Source organism: Bos taurus, chromosome 12 (assembly GCF_002263795.3).
Source record: "Bos taurus isolate L1 Dominette 01449 registration number 42190680 breed Hereford chromosome 12, ARS-UCD2.0, whole genome shotgun sequence".
NCBI lineage: Eukaryota > Metazoa > Chordata > Mammalia > Artiodactyla > Bovidae > Bos > Bos taurus.
In genome coordinates this window covers 69073590-69096699 of record NC_037339.1, presented here as the reverse complement: position 1 = coordinate 69096699, position 23110 = coordinate 69073590, and the positions used below count along the sequence as shown (strand labels likewise).

The window sequence follows — 23110 nt, the reverse complement described above, 5'->3', positions numbered from 1 at the left end:
CATCATGAAATTTGGGGATCATAGAGTGGTCTGTCAAAGCTATGGTTTTTCCAGTAGTCATGTTTGGATGTGAGAGTTGGACTGTAAAGAAGGCTGAGTGTAGAAGAATTGATGCTTTTGAACTGTGGTGTTGGAAAAGACTCTTGAGAGTCCCTTGGACTGTAAGGAGATCCAACCAGTCCTTCCTAAAGGAAATCAATCCAGAATATTCATTGGAAGGACTGATGCTGAAGCTGAAACTCCAATACTTTGGCGACCTGATATGAAGAACTGACTCATTGGAAAAGACCCTGATGCCGGGCAAGATTGAAGGCGGGCGGAGGAGGGGACGACGAAGGATGAGATGGTTGGATGGCATCACCGACTGGATGGACATGAGTTTGAGTAAGCTCCGGGAGTTGGTGATGGACAGGGAAGCCTGGCAGTCCAGCAGCAAAGAGTCGGACACGACTGATCTACTGAACTGAACTGAGAGTCGTCTCTGCGTTTGAAATTTTCATATATATTACTACTTGTTTCCCTCCAAAAGGCTGTAACAAAAAGACCCTTCCACGTATACTGAGTATTCCCATTCTTCTTGCGTGCGTGCTAAGTCGCTTCAGTCCTGTCTGACTCTGTGCGACCCTATGGACTGCAGACTGCCAGGCTCCTCGGTCCTAGGATTCTCCGCTGTGCCTGGGCGCGCACACAGGAGGGCCCCGCCCAGCCCTCGGTGGGCGGGGACAAGTCGGTCTAAGCTCCGGAAGCGGCAGCTGTCTGCTCCTTTAACGTGTCGCGGGGAGTGGGACGCGTCGCAAAAAGTCGCGGTGGAACTTCCCTACGATCTACAGACCTGGCACTTTACGGTGCCAATCCCTGCTGAGCTGGGAGATGTCGGTTGCGGGCCGCGCCGAGTCCTTGGGTCCTCCCGACAGCTTTGCGAAGCGGGTCCTGGTGACCGGGGGTGCTGGTTTCATGTAGGTAACGGCGCCGCTGGCCGAATAGTGGCTCCCCAGAAACCCCAGCCTTTCCTGCGCCTCTGCTTGCACTTGGCAACTTGGGACCAGCTTTGGGGATCTGATTGACAGGGGGAGGGTCTTAACGCACGACCTGGATCATTCCACCTTCTCCTCCTTTCCTGGCCTGCGAAGACGTGGCTCCTTTGAAACTACGACTTCTTTTAAATGTCTCCCAATCAAAGCAGAAGTGCCGTGGTACTGTCCCCCTTTCTACCTGGCCGGAGATGTACCTGTCTCTCTTTTGAGCACTCCCGCTTTGCAGAAAGCTTCTCATCAACTGCTCCAAGCCCGGTCCGGTTCCCACCCTACCTTCATCCCCTCGAAACACAGGCCTTGTACGTGTAGGCTTCATGAAACGGTTTTTGGATTGTGAGGGAGGTTTCATTTATGCAGCCGACTTAAAAATCCTCTGCCGGTGTTTTGACCTATACTAGTCAATGGCAACCCACTCCAGTGTTCTTGCCTGGAGAATCCCAGGGACGAGGGAGGCTGCTGGGCTGCCGTCTATGGGGTCGCACAGAGTCAGACACGACTGAAGTGACTTGGCAGCAGCAGCAGTCGTCTGAAAGCCTCTTTCCGTCTCACACCCGTATTTAATCAGCAAGTCCTCTCTCTACTTCCTAAGCGACCACATCTCACCTTCCTCCCCATTTGACCCTAAACCCTGTTACTGTCCGCTTTTGCCTGGACTACTACTGTAACCTCCTGATTAGTCATATCACTTTCACCCTTTTCCCTTAGAATTTGTTCTCACGCACAGAGTCTGTGTTTGTTAAGTAAACAGGTGTCTCATTTCACTCCAAAGGTTCATTTCAGGCTTAAAATAATATCCAGACTCTTAGTTACATCTAGAAGACTCTCAGGGGCCCAAGCTGGAACCTGATCTCCTGTCTTTCTTCCTCTTGCTTTTCTGTGCCTGCCACCCTTACCCCCTGAAACATGGAAGGCTAGCTCTTTTGAGGCGTTGGTCCTTGCTTCCTCTTTGCTGATGCTCTTTGTTTTTGCATAACTCAGTTTAGATATTTGCTCAGACATCACCTCCACCTGGCCCACCCTATCTAAGTAGCCCTTCTCCCAACTAACACACTTACCACTACCTGAAATAATATTGCATATTTGTGTTTACTTAGTGTCTGCATTCGCATCCTAGGATGTAAACTGGTGAAGGCAGAGACTATGGTTCCCTCAACACCTGGCAGAATGCTCCCACTGCATTAGTACATTAGATCACCTCTTCTAATGGGTCAGTGACTTGGAGGAGGGTACTAGGCAAGTTTTCTTTAGTGAAAGGGAAGCGTGGGCATAAAAGGGTGGTAAAGTGCTGGCCCAGGAAAGGTACATCCTAGAAAATTATGTGAAAGAGCTGTCATGTACAAACTCTGAATTCATAATTTGTTCCTAGGAGCCCAACGTTTTGGTGCATATGATAAAATCTGGTGGATTATCTCACAGATGCCTCTGTCTCCACTTCAGGGTCCTCTGATACCCATAATGCCACTATGGATATTCACCTCAGGATGGTTTCAGCAGTTCTTAGCCTTGGAAACCAAGGTTTACCCTAGAACTTCTCTAGGACCTTCCTCTCTCCCCACCCCCAGGATTCTACTTTACACCATCAAATTCTTATATCAAGAAATAGGATTTCTGTAGACATGCAGAAATTGCAATAAGATTACATTAAACATGGACAAACTGACCATCACCTGTTGTATTTATGATAGTGCTTTACTCCCATACTCAAAGCATGCATGGTAGCATCTTTTGGCTAATTATTTTTTTATATCCAGGACCAATGAATTCTCTCTTCACCATAGTGTAAAAGGGAAGGTAAGACCTTGTATGTCAATACTGTTGAGAAGATTAATGAAAAGTGTGGATCATATATTCAGCATCGTTATTCTTTCTGTTATCTTGCAATAATTTGATGGCATCTTTGAATAGTTTCCTCATACTCAATAGCTTAGGGTAACATTTGAAAATTTAAGGAAAAGGTTAAATTTCTACTAACAAGATATGCTTTTTTCTATAGAGCGTCACATATGATTGTCTCTTTAGTAGAAGATTATCCAAATTATATGATCATAAATCTAGATAAGGTAAGTTTGACAAAAATGAGCTCCATGTAAAAAGAAAATGAACTCTGTGTACTGAAACTTATTTATATTTTTAAAAAGTATTAGAATCCTGTCATGCTGATACTTTAGTTTTGTATTTAGTCATTTTTAGCAACTTAGCCTACCTAGTCATGTGAGCATACAAGTTTTTAATCTTACATAAAGTCTTGATACTTTTAAATTTGTTATCATAGCCCATAATGTAAAGGTTTTAACTATGGTGTTTTTACTGTAAGAAAGTCTTCACTCTAAATTCAACATTTGGTGTAATATTTAGTGTAATCTTGTGGTTGTTAACCTTTTTTGGCATTAAGGTATTCTGATTATTTTATTTTATTATATGGTTTTATAACTGCCACCTCCTGAAAATTGTATATTTATTTTAAAAACTAAAGTGTAGTTAATTTAGTTTTGAGAATATTTCTGTAATAATTGTAATCTCCCTGGAGATTCTGAAAGCCACGATTCATAATCATTGCATTGTTGACTTTAAGCACAAGATACAATTAGTTACTATAATTTCGTAAAGCATAATAGTAAAAAAATATAAAGACAAAAAATAATCTTTAAGTCTTAATTATTTTTGCCTGCCTACCACAGACAGTAAGTTTTCCCCCATTGGTATACACTGATTTGCTAATAATGTTATGGTTAGAAGATCTATAGTATTTAAAATAAATTGATATTTTATAAGAAAAGCTATTTATTATCACTTTTTGTGTTGTTTTTGCCCCCCTTACTTATTTTAAGTTGGATTACTGTGCAAGCTTGAAGAATCTTGAAACCATTTCTAATAAACAAAATTATAAATTTATACAGGTATGAAAGTGTTCTTATAATTATATAATTATTTTGTACTGTGCCTCTTAGTCATTCAGACATTACTATAGCTTTATACTTTATAAACCTGTGTGATATAGGCTTGGAAAGCATGTTATTAATGACCTTTTTAATTTCAGAAGCACATGTGCTATAGAGAATATTACTGATACTTGTAGACTGATACTGCATTATAGTTACATTTGATTTTTGGTGCCTTGGCAGATCTATGAGTAGCTGATTGAACTTCCATGGTATGTAATTTTTAGGTCCTCACTAGCCTTCTAAATAAGGCCTTGCTAGGACTTAAAGAGATTGATACAAAGTAGGGTGTTACTTAGGTCAGTGAGTCATCAAAAGCCCAGCTTACAGCCCATGGTAGTTTTTTCCCATGAAGTTGATGAATTGGCCCTGGAAGGCTGATTCTTATTAGCCGCTCTTCGAAGAGTCCAAAGAATAAACCCCGTCACTAATTCAGAAAGGGAAATTTTAATGTCAAATGGAACTGCCTTGTGATTTATGTTTTTTAAGTAATTGTACAAACTCTCTTTTTAACAGCAGATCATAAAGATTATACTAGGCAAACATTTCATAATTTTTTTCTCCTGTGTGAAACTGTTTCCTTCAGTTACTGAAGAATTGTTAAGAATACATATTTTTAGAAGAACTAGTATGTACATATAACATTAAAAATATTTACTTAGTTATGGTGAAATCTTACTTACTTACTTATGGTGAAATCCATAATTCCAGTTGTTACACTTACTTTAAATATACTTCAATAATGGTTATCTCAAACTTTTAAAAATATGTTTACATTTTTTCCTGCTAACATAGTTACCTCAGGTTGGCAAGAATATTAAGGAAAAAAAACTACCACAGTCCATAGTAGTAGTTGGTGCTCAAAAAAATACTGTTTTAGATGCTTACTTACAAAAACATATTTTGCATTGAATATCTTGTATACTAAAATGCAGGAGAAATACCCCATTACTGTACTTCACCCTTCAATTGAATTTTCAAGATATTCTTTTCTACGCCTGGGGTGGGGATTACCTTTTTTTTTTTTATCATTTTTTTTGTTCATGAAATAAAATGGTTATTATGATGGAGAGTGCTCGATGAAACTTAGTTTTTTCATGTTTGCTTTTTAATATAGGGTGACATATGTGATTCTCACTTCGTGAAACTACTTTTTGAAACAGAGAAAATAGACATAGTACTACATTTTGCCGCACAAACACATGTAGGTAAGCACTGTTTTATGTTGCAGCTATGTTAGGCGAAGTTTTTTCCAGTGTCTAGCCAAAATCAAGGTCCAGTAATGGGGTCCAACAAATAGGTACTCAGCGTACGTGAAGGAACATATACCGTGTTTATCAGAAAAGCCCATGGTCACTCTGTCATCAGGATACTTGGTGCTTTCCAGATTACCTGTGTTAGTGTAGGGTAAAATGTAACCTTGAGCACTATCTGAAAACTGAGTTTAACCAAATCCAGAACAGTGATTCCTTCTGGGGAAATGGGCCTTCAGCTGTATTTTTATATTGTTTTTCTTAAGGTGGATGGTTGATACCTTATATTTTTATCCATACTGTTTTGTCCTGAGATATCTTCTAATAATTTGTCTAGTATTTTATATTGTGAAATATAACGTATATTCAGAAGAATTTAGAAGTAAGGTTAAATAAATGATGATCATAAAATACCCAGGTAGCCATCACCTAAACAAAAGGTGGAATGTTGCCGAGCCCTCTTTGGGAGTAGTATTCCTACTGCCTTAGTACTTGATTTTTAAGTTACAATCTCCCTTGGTGTTCTCTGCAGCTTTACTATCTCTATTTATCTCTAAATATCTCTGTATTTATCTCTACAGAGTTTAGGTTAGTTTTGCCTGTTTTTAGATTTTATAAAAAGGCATACATAAAATAACATGGAGGTGTGTTTGGTCTTGATATTCCATTCTGGTAGATTCATCCCTGCAGTTAGGTGGAGGTATAATTTCTTCACTGTCAGTGACATACAGTATTCATCTCTTTAAGTATATAACACTTCCTGTGTCTGTTTTACTCTTGTTGGTCATTTGGATTATTTGCACTTGGGGGAATTTTGAACAGTACTACCATTAAAACATTCTTACACATGCATCTGGGTACACATTAATACACATTTCTCTCAGTATAGCACTGGCATCATAAGATCTGCACACTTCAACGTAGAGATAATTTCCAGTTAGTTCCCAAAGAAACTGTACGAATTTCTTCTTCTCCAGGAGTATAGGAAACCTCCTGTTATTCCAGATGTCACCAAATCTTAGTTTTGTTAGTTTTTTCCATTTTTGTTGATCTGAGTAGTGTGCAGAGTGATATCTCATTATGGTTTTAATTTGTATTTCCCGGATTACTAATGAAGCTGTGTACCTTTTATAGGTTTCTTAATAATTTAAATTTCTTGTTTTGTGAAATCCTATTGAAATCTTTTGCCTATTTTTAAATTGGGTTAGTTGCCTTTTTCTCACTGATTTGTAGGAGTATATACATATATATTCCCTGGTGGCACAGATGGTAAAGCGTCTGTCTACGATGCGGAAGACCCGGGTTCAATCCCTGGGTTGGGAAGATCCCTTGGAGAAGGAAATGGCAATCCACTCCAGTACTATTGCCTGGAAAATCCCATGGACAGAGGAGCCTGGACTGTAGGAGGCTACAGTCCATGGGGTCGCAAAGAGTCAGACACAACTGAGCGACTTCACGTTCGCGTTCACGTTTGTTCATACATATATGTATGTATACACACACACACACACACACACACACACACACACATGTATAGATGGGATGCTAGTCCTTTGTTGGATGTACTACAGATATCTTCTCCCACTCTGTGGCTTATCTTTCCATGTTTTTTTTTCTTTCCATGTTTTTGCTAGTGTGTTTTGATGAACAGATATTCTTACATAAATTCTTAATTAATTTATGTATCTTTTATGTTATTGTTAATGTTTTGGGGGTCTTAAGAAATTCTCTTTCACCCCAAGGTCTTGAATATATTCTCCTGTATTATTTTTGAAAAGGTTTGCAGTTTCGCCTTTCACATTTCGATTTGTAATCCATCTGAAATAGATTTTTATATGCAGTGTAAGATGAGAATCCGGTTTTATTTTTGAATACTAATTGGACCTCTTCTGTTTATGGGAAAGTTCATCAGTTTTCACTGCCCTGTCATATATCAAGTATCTTTATATAAGGAACTGTTTCTCAACTCCCCATTTGTCTATTTGTCTGTGCCTGTGCTGATTACACAATATATTGACTAATCTTTCATATCTGTTAGAACAAATTCTTTTACTTGATTAATGACAAAGCAGTTTTCCTTCCAGCAGTTTATGAGATGCTTACCATTACTTCCTCTTGTCAGCGTTTGGTGACTTTATTATATGTTTCCTTGATTATGAATGAGGTTAAAACCTTTGCATTTGTTTATTGGAATATTCTCCTCCCTTTCCTATTCGTATATGTCTTTAGAAAGTTTCTGTGTAAGTCTCTATACCATTTTCTAAAGAATTATCAGTTTTTTCCACTAAAGATTTTTATTAGTCATATATTTATTTATTTACTTCTGACCTCACCACATGGCTTATGGAATCTTAGTTCCCTGACCAGAGATCGAATCCTGGGGCCACAGCAGTGAAAACACCTACTGCTAACCACTGTACCACAAGGGAATTCCTCTATAAGTCCTTTATGTACTCTGAATTCAAGCCTTTTGCCACTACTGTTTTTCAGTCTGTGATTGGCCTTTTCATTTTCTTAAAGGTATCTTTTGACCAGTTGAAATTCTTCACTTCAGTGTAGTCCATTTGTCTACCTTTTCCTATAGGGTTAGTTCACTTTGTTATCTGTGTAAGAATTCTTTTCGTACCTCCAAGGTCATGGAGATATTCTCTTATATTCTATTCATAAAAGTCATTGTTTTGCCTTCTACATTCAGATTTTTTCCCGCATGTCAATATTGGTTTGACCCAACACAGTTTATTGAAAAGACTCAGCCTTTTCCCACTGCCCCTTTATTGGAGATCAGTTCAGTTCAGTCACTCAATCATGTCTGACTCTTTGCGACCCCATGAACTGCAGCACTCCAGGCCTCCCTGTCCATCACCAACTCCCGGAGTCCACCCAAACCCATGTCCATTGAGCCATCCAACCATCTCATCCTCTGTCGTCCCCTTCTCCTCCTGCCCTCAATGTTTCCCAGCATCAGGTCTTTTCAAATGAGTCATCTCTTTGTATCAGGTGGCCAAAGTATTGGAGTTTCAGCTTCAACATCAGTCCTTCCAGTGAACACCCAGGACTGATCTCCTTTAGGATGGACTGGTTGGATCTCCTTGCAATCCAAGGGACTCTCAAGAGTCTCCTCCAACATCACAGTTCAAAAGCATCAATTCTTCTGCGCTCGGCTTTCTTTATAGTCCAACTCTCAAATCCATACATGACCACTGGAAAAACCATAGCCTTAACTAGATGGACCTTTGTTGGCAAAGTAATGTCTCTGCTTTTTAATATGTCTAGGTTGGTCATAAATTTCCTTCCAAGGAGTAAGCATCTTTTAATTTCATGGCTGCAATCACCATCTGCAGTGATTTTGGAGCCCCCAAAAAATAAAGTCTGACACTGTTTCCACTGTTTCCCCATCTATTTCCCATGAAGTGATGGGACCAAATGCCACGATCTTAGTTTTCTGAATGTTGAGCTTTAAGCCAGATTTTTCACTCTCCTTTTTCACTTTCATAAAGAGGCTCTTTAGTTCTTCACTTTCTGCCATAAGGGTGGTGTCATCTGCTTATCCAAGGTTATTGATATTTCACCCCTCAATCTTGATTCCAGCTTGTGCTTCTTCCAGCCCAGCGTTTCTCATGCTATACTCTGCATATAAGTTAAATAAGCAGGGTGACAATAGACAGCCTTAACATACTCCTTTTCCTATTTGGAACCAGTCTGTTGTTCCATGTTCAGTTCTAACTGTTGTTTCCTGACCTGTATACAGGTTTATCAAGAGACAGATCAGGTGGTCTGGTATGAACATCTCTTTCAGAATTTTCCACAGTTTATTGTGGTCCACACAGTCAAAGGCTTTGGCATAGTCAAGAAAGCAGAAATAGATGTTTTTCTGGAACTCTCTTCCTTTTTTGATGATCCAGCAGATGTTGGCAATTTGATCTCTGGTTCCTCTGCCTTTTCTAAAACCAGCTTCAAGTACCCATATACACATGGTTCTGTTTCTGGGCTCCTGTTCTGTTTCACTGGTCTTTGTCTATCCTTATGCCATTACCACACTCTAAGTACTGTAACTTTATAATAATTCTTGATACCAGCAAAGCAAACCCTGCTACCTTTTAGTTGGTCCAAAACCTTTAAAATTTAGGAGCACTTAAGATTTTAGCTGTATCATGTCTTCTTTTTCTTTTTAAAATTAAAAACAAAAAGGTTTTCCTATAAAAATAGCACTGATAGTTTTCTAGGTTCTAAGAATGTACATGTAGTATGTAATTTAAGCTTGAAGAAGTCATAAATAGCATTTCACCTTTATGTTAGTTTTACCACTGTTGCAGTTATGGTAAATGAAAAAACGTAAATAGAGCTCTTCTTTGAGACCCCATGGACTATAGCCCCCCAGGCTCCTCTGTCTATGGGATTCTCCAGGCAAGAATACTGGAGTGTGTTGCCATGCCCTCCTCCAGGGGATCTTCCCAACCCAAGGATTGAACCCAAGTCTCCCGCATTGCAGGTGGATTCTTTACCATCTGAGCCACCAGGGAAGCCCACGCCTGAGTCTACTGGTTGCTATTTCCTTTGTCCTTTGAAAGGAACTGTTCCGGATTTTTCTTCTTTTTTTTAGACCTTTCATTTGTCCGTGCCTTTGAGTTTACCTATGTTAATGTTTACGGTACTCATGTGTTGGTAAGTGCTGCTCATGAAGCCAGAGTGGAGAAGTTTATTTACGTCAGCACGGATGAGGTCTATGGAGGCAGTCTTGATAAGGTGAGCTTAGAAGATGTCTGTTTCAACTACGTACCCTGTACCACCATACAAACTTGTCTGATGAAAATACTCTAGACTTTTTTTTAATCCTCTGATTTTACACACTTGTGGGACTCTTCAGACTGTTATTCCATTGTTTAAATCAAGTAATACCAGCCCACATAGGAAACAACAGCCTAGTCTGGTACAGATTTTATATAATTTGATAGTCTTTTGAAAGTGAGCTCTTACTGCCCACCCAGTCTTACATCGTGAATGTCATTCCCATGGGCCAGCACATGTATAAGTTAGGCTGCAACGTAAGGCCTGTCTTCCTTATCTTCTGCTCAGAAAAGCACATTGCACTGTCAAGGAGTGAGTGTGAAATTGTTATAGAAGCTGGAATCTGTTCTCTGTTAATCATTTGTAAACATTATACTTTACACAACAAGTGGCTCCATTGTTCAGTCTTTATTTTTCATAGTGTTTACAGTGACCTCATTTTATTTTTAAAATATATTTATTTACCAAAACACATATAGAATGGAAAAAAAAAAAAAGTAGCTTGAAAAGACTTATAGTGAAAAAAAGCAGACCTGACCGTTTCTCTTTAATGCCCCATCCCACTTCTGAGAATCAACCATTTGCAAAATCTCTCTGCAATTTTTATCAGCAAGCTTCTTCCTTCTTATACTCTCATCGACCTACATCAGATATGACACAGTAGCCAGGATGTTTTTTAAAACCTAAGTCAGATCTTGATGTTATTCTGATCAAAAACCCGTCAGTGTTTTGACAGAGGCCTTCAGGGTTCCACATGCTCTGGCCTCTAGCTTTCCAACCTTATCTCACATTTCTCTTCCCCAACACCAGCCTCCTTGTAGTTCCACTGGACTCAGTTCTGTCTCAGGGACTTTGCACTTGCTGTCCTGTCCTCCTTGTAGGGTTGTTGTGAACTATAAAGAAGTTATTACATGTAAAGAAAGTGCTTAGAAAAGTGCCAGGCACATAGCTGGGTTTCAATAAATGTCTTTTAAATGTAAGTGGTTAACATTTCAAGTTTGTAATATGTTCTCTGATTTTTCAACTTAGCAAGTGTACATAATACTTAGTTTTTAATATATCTTTAAAATTAGGAATTTGATGAATCTTCACCCAAACAACCTACAAATCCTTATGCATCATCTAAAGCAGCTGCTGAGTGTTTTGTACAGTCTTATTGGGAACAGTATAAGGTAAGAATTGGCTTCAGAAACTGGAATCATTTTTGTTTTTTTGGACTTCGGTATTAAAACTCCAGGTTATCATTAGCCAGCATTTTATTTTTAGAGTAGAAGACATAGTAGGAGAGGGAGAGGGTGGGATGATTTGGGAGAATGGCATTGAAATATGTATAATATCATATATGAAACGAGTTGCCACTCCAGGTTCGATGCACGATACTGGATGGTTGGGGCTGGTGCACTGGGACGACCCAGAGGGATGGTATGGGGAGGGAGGAGAGAGGAGGGCTCAGGATGGGGAACACATGTATACCTGTGGCAGATTCATTTTGATATATGGCAAAACCAGTACAATAAAATAAAATTAAGATGAGAAGACATAGACTGAGAAAAGTTATATATTAAGGAATCTAAAAAACTAATTTTCAACATTTTGTGGACAAAGCATTGACCTTTCTTCTTAGCCAGTCTATCATTTAAAGGAACAATTTCTAGGGATTTCCCTGGCAGTCCAGTGGTTAGGACTTGGCGCTTTCACTGCCATGGGCCTTGGTTCAGTCCCTGGTCTGGGAACCAAGATCCTGCAAGCCACACAGTATGGCCAAAACAGCAAATAAAAAAATAAAGGAGCAATTCATATATATGTTGTTTCTACTTCGCTAATAGGTAGAGTGTGACAGCTAGAGTGAAAAGCCCTGTTGGAAAATCCTGATTCCAAGGAGTCCTCAGAGTGAAGGGAGACAGAGGCAGAGGAGATTCCCTTACCTGCCACTGCTCCTCTTGGCCCCTCATGAATGGAGCTGGATTTGTCCCCTTGGCTGCGTTAGTGTCCCTGCTGGAGCCTTGCCTACTATGAATCAACAGCTCGAATCCCTGCACTTCACTTCCCACTGATCTTCCAGTTATTCGGGACTGGGTCAGACAGGAGAAGCGAGGAATTACTTCAGGTTCTCTAGCCTCCTATGGTCCAGTAGTGTTGGTCTTGTAGCTCTTTTCATTTGTAAGGGCTGGTCCCACAGAGAAAGCCAGCTTGGAAGTTTAACATCTCAGGTGGTCTTTGAAATAATCAGGTGGAAATGTCTTTAGTTTCCTGCAATCAGACCTACAAACCCGCCTCCATCTATTTTCATCCTTCCCTTGTCCCAGTAAAGAGACTTCTACTTTCTTTTGGAGCCTCTGTCTTTTTCTGAATCTCATCCTCTCCTGTCTTTTTAGGAACCTTACATTAGAAAAAAATCCCTTCGCTTCTGTCCTAAAGGTGTGTGGAATTATTTAGCCAAAAGTGCCCATATTTTTAGTTTTATCTAAAGAGAAAACTACTTGTCTTTAGATAATCAATTATTGGACCTTTCCGTGACCTTAATGTCAAATACTCTTTAAGTTTCCAGTTGTCATCACACGAAGCAGTAACGTTTATGGACCACATCAATATCCAGAAAAGGTACATTTTACTTTGAATTCACGTTGTGTTTTAGTGATTTTAACTTCTCCTGATTTAAAATAATCTCACTTCAGTGATTTGTACAAAATAATTTATGTTGTAATTAACCATAATTATAAATGCTATATAGGCCACATGCAAATCTCAGTAGGTTTGGAGTTTGACAACTTGATTTAAGTCTCAGCTTGATACTTACAAGCTGGAATGGCCTCAGTTAGGCCCTTTGAGCATCATCTTTAACTTGATGGGTAATGATAATATTTAGGAAGAATTTTGAAAGATCCAGTGAGATGATGTGTGTGAACATGCCTTGTACGTTGCAGGATTCTAAAGCACTATAGAATACTCCCATCATTAACATCTTGCCGGTGAAGACTCCTTCCTAGTCTGCAGTCAGGCCATATGTCAGGCTGTAAAGAAAGGTAGACACTAGTTAGAGAGTGATGCAGGAAGCTTGTACATAAATTTGTCTTATAGTCCACTGATAAACTGTTCCCCAACTCCTCTGTACTATGCAGGCCTGAGTCTTCCAGAAAATAGTTTAGCAAATACAACGTGTTGTTAAAAGGCTGAAAATGTATATATGGTTGATTCTGTAACATAAAGCTCAATGTTAAGTAACTACTAGTCTTACTGCTAAACATTTGAACTGGATTTTCTTACTTCTTAGCTATTGCATTGATCTGTGTGCCCAAAGAAAAGGGCCATATCATAATCTGCTGATATTAATATATAATTGGCTTAATTTTTAGAATATTCTTAACATGCATATTATTAATTTAATAATTTCTTGTCTCACCATGTTTAACATGAATTTTCTTTGTATACAGTGGCACTGGAATTGCTTTATATTAATTTCACAATAACTTATTGTGTAGATACTGTATATAAAGTAAAAAGTAAGCTATGATTCATGCCGATAGAAAACCAACACAAAAGTGAGCTTACAGTGAGAATAAACTGTTCGTGAAGACTTTACCTGAACTCTTTTTCACTATTTATATCATTTTATCTTCATTTTAATCTAGCGATAACTGGTTTTATGAAATAGGAAATGATCTTAGAGTTCTTTTACTTATCAAAATTACAATAGGTATTTTGTGAACTGATAATTAAAATTTATCCTTACGTGTGTTTCTTAACAATAATATTCTTTTAATGTTATGATGAGTTCAAGTTTATAATTATGAATGAATTTCCAAAGTCTGAAATGATATTTAAATATTCTTTTAGGTTATTCCAAAATTTATATCTTTACTACAACACAACAGGAAATGGTATGTTATTTACCTTTATATGTATGTTTTTCTGGTATGTTAGAGTATTTAGTGTCAGTCTTTCTTGAAAATCATAGAGCGGTAGAGTTGGAGGCCTTAGAGTTTAGTGTCACAACAAATTTAACAATGCCTTCTACAACTAGTAGTAATAGTTTTAGTTTTTAAAATAATTATAATGGTTAATTCATCTTTATAATTTGGTTACTAAAATAATTTTAATCCTTAAATAATCTACCTTAAAAGTTTGAGTTATGGCATTAAACAATTTGTCATCTATCTTTATGTAATTTTATTTTTTTCAAAAGATGTATTTAATTCCTAGAACTATAGATAGACTTCAAAATGAACTTAAGGTATAGAATTGATGAATAACTATTTCTGCAGGGGTCACTTAGGTGTTTGCCACTTTCCTAATGAGTACCCACAGACAATTTGGAGATGTGTTAAGAATCATGGATAAAATTTAGAAGTCATGAGAATTTGTATTTTCAGTAAGAGATATCTAGGATCTTTATGGGAATTGGCTTCTCTGAAATTGTACTGTCATTGCATTACCCGGATTTGGGAGAGCTTACTTTTTTACACTTTATGATTCTCTTTTTCATTTCATCTTTTTAGCTGCATTCATGGGACAGGGCTTCAAACAAGAAATTTCCTTTATGCTACTGATGTAGTAGAAGCATTTCTCACTGTCCTCAAGAAGGGAAAACCAGGTGAAATTTATAACATTGGAACCAATTTTGAAATGTCAGTTCTCCAGCTTGCCAAAGAACTAATACAGCTGGTATGTATATATTATAAAAGGGTAATATTTTCAAAAGTCACCGAATTAGTGACAATAATCACAAATTTTGTCAAAATCAGCAGTTTACCATTTACTCACTGGAAAAGTGAAAGGTAAGAGAAAGAACTTCATAATTATGTGCTGAGATGTGTCATTTTTGGAAAGTGTATCACTTATTCAATCACAGCTTTCCAGGAAAAAAAATTCCACTATATTAAATGTACATATGCATTATAAGACATAATCAAGTTCAAGAAATCAAATGTTAAATCGTGTGCCCTAGAATCAAGAAACAACGATATATAAATAATAGTTCTGTATGTATTAGTGAGCATCAATTATAAATCTCAAGATGCAGTAGAAAGAGTGACTGAGCAAATGGAAAAGCGTGTTTTCCTTTGCACTACTCACAGAACATTTCTATACTCCAAATGTGTGGGTTTTCCACACCCAGCAATTCTCAGACACCAGCTTAGTAGGGTCCTACAGTTTAACTCAATTCTGACATTATCTACCTGTAGATGGTGTCAGATCCCATAGGTTAAGGGTTCAGTCCCACAAGACTGCCCTCACTTTACACGTCAGTTCCGAGACCTGACTCACCTGTGCTTCTGATCAGCCAGGTATAAGTCTGAGATAATCTGTTAGAGGAAGTCACAGAACTCAGGAAAAGAGTTTGCCCACTGGATTACCGGTTTATTACAAAGAATAGAGGAGATCCTTAGGGCGCATGAAGAAACACAAGCTGGAATCGAGATTGTGGGGAGAAATATCAATAACCTCAGATATGCAGATGATACCACCCTTATGGCAGAAAGTGAAGAGGAACTAAAAAGCCTCTTGATGAAAGTGAAAGTGGAGAGTGAAAAAGTTGGCTTAAAGCCCAACATTCAGAAAACGAAGATCATGGCATCCGGTCCCATCTCTTCATGGGAAGTGGATGGGGAAACAGTGGAAGCAGTGTCAGACTTTATTTTTCTGGGCTCCAAGATCACTGCAGATGGTGACTGCAGCCATGAAATTAAAAGACGCTTACTCCTTGGAAGGAAAGTTATGACCAACCTAGATAGCATATTGAAAAGCAGAGACATTACTTTGCCAACAAAGGTTCATCTAGTCAAGGCTATGGTTTTTCCAGTGGTCATGTATGGATGTGAGAGTTGGACTGTGAAGAAGGCTGAGCGCCGAAGAATTGATGCTTTTGAACTGTGGTGTTGGAGAAGACTCTTGAGAGTCCCTTGGACTGCAAGGAGATCCAACCAGTCCATTCTGAAGGAGATCAGCCCTGGGATTTCTTTGGAAGGCATGATGCTAAAGCTGAAACTCCAGTACTTTGGCCACCTCATGTGAAGAGTTGACTCATTGGAAAAGACTCTGATGCTGGGAGAGATTGGGGGCAGGAGGAGAAGGGAACGACAGAGGATGAGATGGCTGGATGGCATCACTGACTCGATGGACGTGAGTCTGAGTGAACTCCGGGAGTTGGTGATGGACAGGGAGGTCTGGCGTGCTGCGATTCATGGGGTCGCAAAGAGTCAGACATGACTGAGCGACTGATCTGATCTGATAGGGCACACGATACGAGGGAAAGGAGATGGAGCTTCCTACCCTCTCCGTGTGTGCCGCCCTCCCAGCACCTGGAAGCTTTCCTCTTGGGGTCTTTATGGAGGCTTCATTAAGTAGGCATGATGGATTTAATCATGGCCACTGATGATTAGTTCAACTTCTAGTCTCCTCTCCTTCCCGGAGGTGGGAGCAGGGAAGCTGAGTTCCATCCTCTAATTGCTGGGTTGGTTCCCTTGGCAACCAGTCTTCATTCTTAGGGGCTTTCCAAAAATCACTCATTAACATAAACTGGATGTAGTTGAAAGGGACTTGTTATAAATAGCAAACAACACCTTTATCTTTCATCACTTAGGTATTTTTAGGAGCTCTGTGCCAGGAACAGGGATGAACATCAAATAGACGTTTCTGATTTTAAATCATAATATCACACTCAGTAATAATCAAAAGCCAAAAAATTCATTTTTTCCTATAGTTTTTATAAAGTGTAATCTTTCTGAGCTTCAGCTAGAATTTAGATTATAAAGTATAGAAAGTGTTAATAAAAATGTTATTCACCTTAGCTGCCTTCCCCACTTGGAGGAGGCTGTTTTTCTTGTAGTTTGAATCAGTTGAATACCATTTTTATTCACTGATCTCATTTTATAATTTGACTTAAACGTCTTCTCCTTTTTGACAGATCAAAGAGACCAATTCAGAGTCTGAAATGGAAAACTGGGTTGATTATGTTGATGATAGGTGAGTAACAAGTTAAAAAATTGGGGGAAAGTTTTCAAGTCTTAGGTACTTATAAGATTATAAATGTATGTCCTTACCCAGAAAAGTTTTCCTCTTCAGTTTTCTGCTAAAATATTTTTTCCTAACTATAAATGTAATAAGAATAAAGTATAACGTTATTACTGGTATGACTTAAAGTTTATTGACCCTTTCCAACTCTGAGATTTCTTTGAATGTGACATAGGGATAATAACATCTTGCTATGTCAGTATTTTAAAATATAATTTCTAATGTCTATAAACTACCAGACCCAGGACATGTAACATAAAGAGTCCTAACAAGTTTATATGTGGTTGAAATAAGTAAAGGATAAGCCACAGAGGGTTAGGCATCTGAATTATAGATGGTTTTTAACATATACTTTATTTTATAAATTTTCTATAATGGGGTCATCAGGGGAAAATTTTTGAGAAAAAAATTTAAATTATGGACTCATTTCTCTTAAGTATTTAGATTTGTAAATATATATCCACAGTGTCATTTTAAATCTGTTTTGTTTTCTAAGACCTACCAATGACATGAGATATCCAATGAAGTCAGAAAAAATACATGGCTTGGGATGGAGACCTAAAGTACCTTGGAAAGAAGGAATAAAAAAAACAAGTATGTTATAAATTGATCCTTTGAGGGTAGGGGGAGATTCAGAAAAATTTTAAGGCACAATAATTTGTTTTTTAGGACACTACAAATTTGGCAGAATGTTATGGTAAATCACTTTCGCTTTTCAAATTTTTGCATTTAATGTATTTCTAACATTAGTAATTAAGTGTCTTGAACTTCACAGACTAACTTCTGATCAGGCTTCTTATTAGCATTTGTCAGATACCTATTTCATTGATTCTCAGATGCACATTTTTCACTTTTTTCACCTCCTTCAGAGGTATGTGTTTTACAGTCACTAGTGTCTGATAACGGAGAAGGCAATGGCACCCCACTCCAGTACTCTTGCCTGGAAAATCCCATGGATGGAGGAGCCTGGTGGGCTGCAGTCCATGGGGTCGCTAAGAGTCAGACACGACTGAGCGACTTCACTTTCACTTTTCAGTTTCATGCATTGGAGAAGGAAATGGCAACCCACTCCAGTGTTCTTGCCTGGAGAACCCCAGGGACGGGGGAGCCTGGTGGGCTGCCGTCTATGGGGTCGCACAGAGTTGGACACAACTGACGTGACTTAGCAGCAGCAGCAGCAGCAGTGTCTGATAATTCTTGTTTCAACTTTTTTTCTTTCTTACTAATCTGTAAAGTAATGGTTCATCTTAAGATCAGGCATCTGAGATTTGGTAAAATAGAGACAGTTGCAGTCTTTGAGTCTCTTGAGTCTTTTTATACTGAAACAAACAAATAGGAAACAAATTTAATGTGTGCAGCAGAAATATATTAAAATAAGTCTATATAAAATCTGTGTATATGTATGTATATCTGTTAAATTCTGTTTAGAAATGAACTCATGAAAAAAGATACCCAAGTGTAGGAAAAAAGTCTTGGTTCAGAACTGGACATAGAAAATACTTATATTGAGTTCTAAAAAGCAAATTCAAAGATAATTTATCATTTTTTTCAACTGAAAAACTTTATTAATAAAGTTATAGATAGCAGCATAAAGTAATTTTGCATATTAACAGAAGGAAGTTCATGTCATCTCACTATGCCTATCATGCAATATTGTGACATTTATTTACATGAACAAAACACTACACTTTTTTCCTGTGACTTTAAAACCAGCACAAGTGACTTAGCTACCTTTTCCCCTGAATTGTCTAAATTCAGAATGTTTTAACCAGCAAATTCAGCATTGAAGGACTTTTGAAGTTAAAGAGAAAAAGAAATGTTGATTCTTTTTTTTTTCTTTTATTTAAACTTTTTATTTTGTATGGTACAGCCAATTGACCATGTTGTGAAAGTTTCAGGTGAACAGCGAAGGGACTCAGCCATACATATTCATGTATCCATTCTCCCCCCAAAATTGTTGATTCTTAAATCTAAGTTTCCAGGTGATGAAACATCTCCTGATTAACATCATTGGTTCAAAATTGAATTGTTTTCATCATTAGGCAATCTTTGCCTACACATTAGCTGATGGGCAAGACTTTTCTTATTTAGTAGGAACTCAGTAAATATGGTTAACTGATGTTTAGTTTTTTTTATTTGTTTTGTCTTTTGTCTTATCAGTTGAGTGGTACAGAGAGAATTTTCACAACTGGAAGAATGCAGAAAAAGCATTAGAACCCTTTCCGGTACAACCACCATTTGTATAGCCGGGACAGTTTTCAGAGAAAGAAGGAAATTATCCTACCTACCTCGACAAGTAGTATGAAATCAAGTGACCAAATGAAGCATCTTCTTTTTCATTTGGAATTAGATTATGACTTTGTGTATAAAATTCAAATGTAAAATGCCTCAATCTTTAGAAGAGGTTCAGTATCAGCATAGGATTTAAATAATCATAATTCTCTCAGAAACATTTTATCCTGAAAATTAGGAACCAGTATGCATAGAAAGACTCCTTGGTAGATGTGGGTCGGGAAGGATGAATTTCCTGTTTCTGAGAACAAGGACAGGTAGCTCTGGGCAGATGACAGCCTTTGCTGACATTGAACTCTCCAGCTTTTCTCACTGCCTAGAAAGTCTCTAAAGTCTTTTAGGCAATATAGGATGAACCTTATGCCCTAATTTATCTTTTTAAGGTCAGATGTTGTGCTACAATTGCTTTAAAAATGGAACAAATGGAAGCATATCTAGCACTTTTTAACTTTTGATAATTTTTATAAAATTAAGTTATAAAAGAGGTAGTTTTTATAGTTTCAAAATCGATCATGGAATTATATAAGTCATCTTGTATCAGAGAAATTTTACCATGTATTAACTGTTTAAAATGATTTTATTTATAAAATTATCAATATTTTCATGTATTTAATGTATCATGTGGCTTTTTTAAAAGTATGTCTTCGTTTTGCTGTACAGAATTTTTAAAAGTACTTGATTATCATGTATTTTTAATTCCTCTCTCCCCTAAAGTCTTTAAGATGATTGGAAAAGGTAACTGATTGGATATCACACCGAGAAAAGGAAGAGTCAAAGGCTATGCCCAACTTTCTGGCTTCAGTGTATGAGTGGTGGCTTATTTCCTCTGTGGAGTGAAAGTGAGGTTATTAACTCAGAAGTGGTCGAGGATGGGTAATAGGAGTGTAGAACATGAAGCTGGGGAAAAGAGTAGTAAGCAGATCCAAAATTAGTTAGGGGACTTGCCAAACAGCTCCCCTTGTGGCTCAGCAAGTAAAGAATCCACCTGCAATGAGGGAAACCTGGGTTCAATCCCTGGGTTGGGAAGATCCCCTGGAGAAGGAAAAGGCTACCCACTCCAGTATTCTGACCTGGAGAATTACATGGACTAAACCCATGGGGTCGCAAAGAGTCAGACACAACTGAGTGACTTTCACTTTCACTTTTCACTTTCACTTGCCAAACAAGAACGAAACATGACCTGAAGTTAAAACACTGTCATTTCAGAATTCTTAGAGCTGTAAGAATAGACTGAGCCAGAGTTGGGCATAGTCTGAGGCATAAGGACCAGAGAGTTGAGTGAGAACAACCGACATGGTGGTCCTCTGGTCTTAGTTGTGTAGGGAAGGAGTGCTTCTTGGAGCTCTGGAGAAAATGGAGTTGGGGTAAGAGCTCAGGGAAGTGGCTGTAGGAAGTTCCAGGCAGAAAATGGAACAAATTGAGAGCAAATTGTCTTCGATGGAGTTTGGTCATTAAGGGTGGATGACAAAATAAAAACACTTATTCCGTGTCCTTTGTTCTTGCATGTATGTTTCTGATCTTTTCGTTCAGTGAAAATACCCTGTATGATGGTATGATGTCCATATGTCAATTTATATCTATCCAAGGGCTTCCCTTGTAGCTCAGTTGGTAAAGAATCTGCCTGCCATGCAGGAGACCTGGGTTCGATCCCTGGGTTGGGAAGATCCCCTGGAGAAGGGAAAGGCTACCCGCTCCAGTATTCTGGCCAGGAGAATTCCATGGACTGTATAGTCCCTGGCGTCACAGAGAGCTGGACTCGACAGATCGACTTTCACTTTCAAAGCCAGAGAATGTGTAAGAGCCAGAGTGAACCTTAAGATAAACTATTTGGATTCATCCTTGGTTAAAAAAAAATAGAAGCACCATTCTGATGAATCATGTTGATAATAAGGGAGCTATACATATGTAGGCTCAGGGAGTATATGAGAAATCTTTATTCCTCCCTTTCAGTTTTGTGGTAAACCAAAAACTGCTCTAAAAAATCATCTTAAAAAAAAACAACTTTGGGACTTCTCTGGTGGTCCGATGGTTACGAATCTGCCTGCCAATGCAGGAGGCCTGGGTTCAATCCCTGATCAGGGAAGATCCCACATGCCACGGGGCAACCAAGCACGTGTACCACGACTACTGAAGCCCCTGTGCCCTACAGCCTGTGCTCTGCAACAAGAGAAGCCACCACAATAGAAGCCTGTGCACTGCAACGAAGAGCCAGCAGCAACCTAAATAGGTAAAATATTTAAAAACAAACAAAAAAGAACAACTTTAGAAAAGAATCAACATGAAAACTTTTTGTCTCCAAGAGCCCTTTAAAATCTGCCTCCCTTTTCCCCTTGCTGTGTATTCAACTTACTGCTGACTTTCATTTTGCCTCCATGGCAGGAATTCTCCTTTGGGTCATCAGCCTCGAAAATCTTGCTGAAAGGGGCTTCCCTGGTGGTCAACTGGTCAAGACTGCACTTCCAATAATGAAGGGGGCACAGGTTTAATCCCTGGGTGAGGAACTAAGGTCCCAGATGCCATGAATGTAGCCAGTAAACTGAGAAATACTTTTAAAAATCTGGGAAATAGCATCTACTCTCACTGCTTTAATTACTATCTTTTTTTTTTTTTTTCCAGTTCCTTATCCCTACCCAAGATCTCTTCTGAGCTTCTGATCTCCAGTCACCTACAGCCAGACATCCTGGAATGTGAAATCAAGTGGGCCTTAGGAAGCACCACTATGAGCAAAGCTAGTGGAGGTGATGGGATTCCAGTTGAGCTATTTCAAATCCTAAAAGATGATGCTGTGAAAGTGCTGCACTCAATATGCCAGCAAATTTGGAACACTCAGCAGTGGCCACAGAACTGGAAAAGGTCAGTTTTCATTCCAAGCCCAAAGAAAGGCAATGCCAAAGAATGCTCAGACTACCGCACAATTGCACTTATCTCACATGCTAGTAAAGTAATGCTCAAAATTCTCCAAGCCAGGCTTCACTGTGAACCATGAACTTCCAAATGTTCAAGTTGGTTTTAGAAAAGGCAGAGGAACCAGAGATCAAATGGCCAACATCTGCTGGATCATGGAAAAAGCAAGAGAGTTCCAGAAAAACATCTATTTCTGCTTTATTGACTATGCCAAAGCCTTTGACTGTGTGGATCACAGTACACTGTGGAAAATTCTGAAAGAAATGGAAATACCAGACCACCTGACCTGCCTCTTAAGAAATTTGTATGCAGGTCAGGAAGCAACAGTTAGAACTGGACATGGAACAACAGACTGGTTCTAAATAGGAAAAGGAGTACGTCAAGGCTGTATATTGTCACCCTGCTTATTTAACTTATATGAGGAATACATCATGAGAAATGCTGGGCTGGATAAGGCACAAGCTGGAATCAAGATTGCTGGGAGAAATATCAATAACCTCAGATAGGCAGATGACACCACCCTTATGGCAGAAAGTGAAGAAGAACTAAAGAGCCTCTTGATGAAAGTGAAAGAGGAGAGTGAAAAAGTTGGCTTAAAGCTCAACATTCAGAAAACTAAGATCATGGCATCCAGTCCCATCACTTCATGGCAAATAGATGGGGAAACAGTGTCAGACTTTATTTTTTGGGGGTCCAAAATCACTGCAGATGGTGACTGCAACCATGAAATTAAAAGACACTTACTCCTTGGAAGGAAAGTTATGACCAACCTACACAGCATGTTAAAAAGCAGAGACAAAAAAAAAAAAAAAAAGGCAGAGACGTTACTTTGCCAACAAATGTCCGTCTAGTCAAGGCTATGGTTTTTCCAGTAGTCATGTATGGATGTGAG

The 23110-nt window shown here is 38.5% G+C and overlaps 1 protein-coding gene across 2 annotated transcripts; it reads left to right on the top strand.

Moving 5' to 3' along the window:
- Positions 1-760: 760 nt before the first annotated feature.
- TGDS (TDP-glucose 4,6-dehydratase) lies at positions 761-20803 on the top strand. Of its 2 annotated transcripts, NM_001101159.1 has the most exon segments (12): positions 843-956; positions 3028-3094; positions 3863-3931; positions 5091-5181; positions 9827-9969; positions 11085-11183; positions 12553-12612; positions 13846-13889; positions 14508-14673; positions 16916-16974; positions 17519-17616; positions 19183-20803. In NM_001101159.1, coding segments are annotated over 12 exon segments (1068 nt in total). In that variant the 5' UTR covers positions 843-870; the 3' UTR covers positions 19269-20803.
- The last annotated feature ends 2307 nt before the right edge of the window (positions 20804-23110 follow it).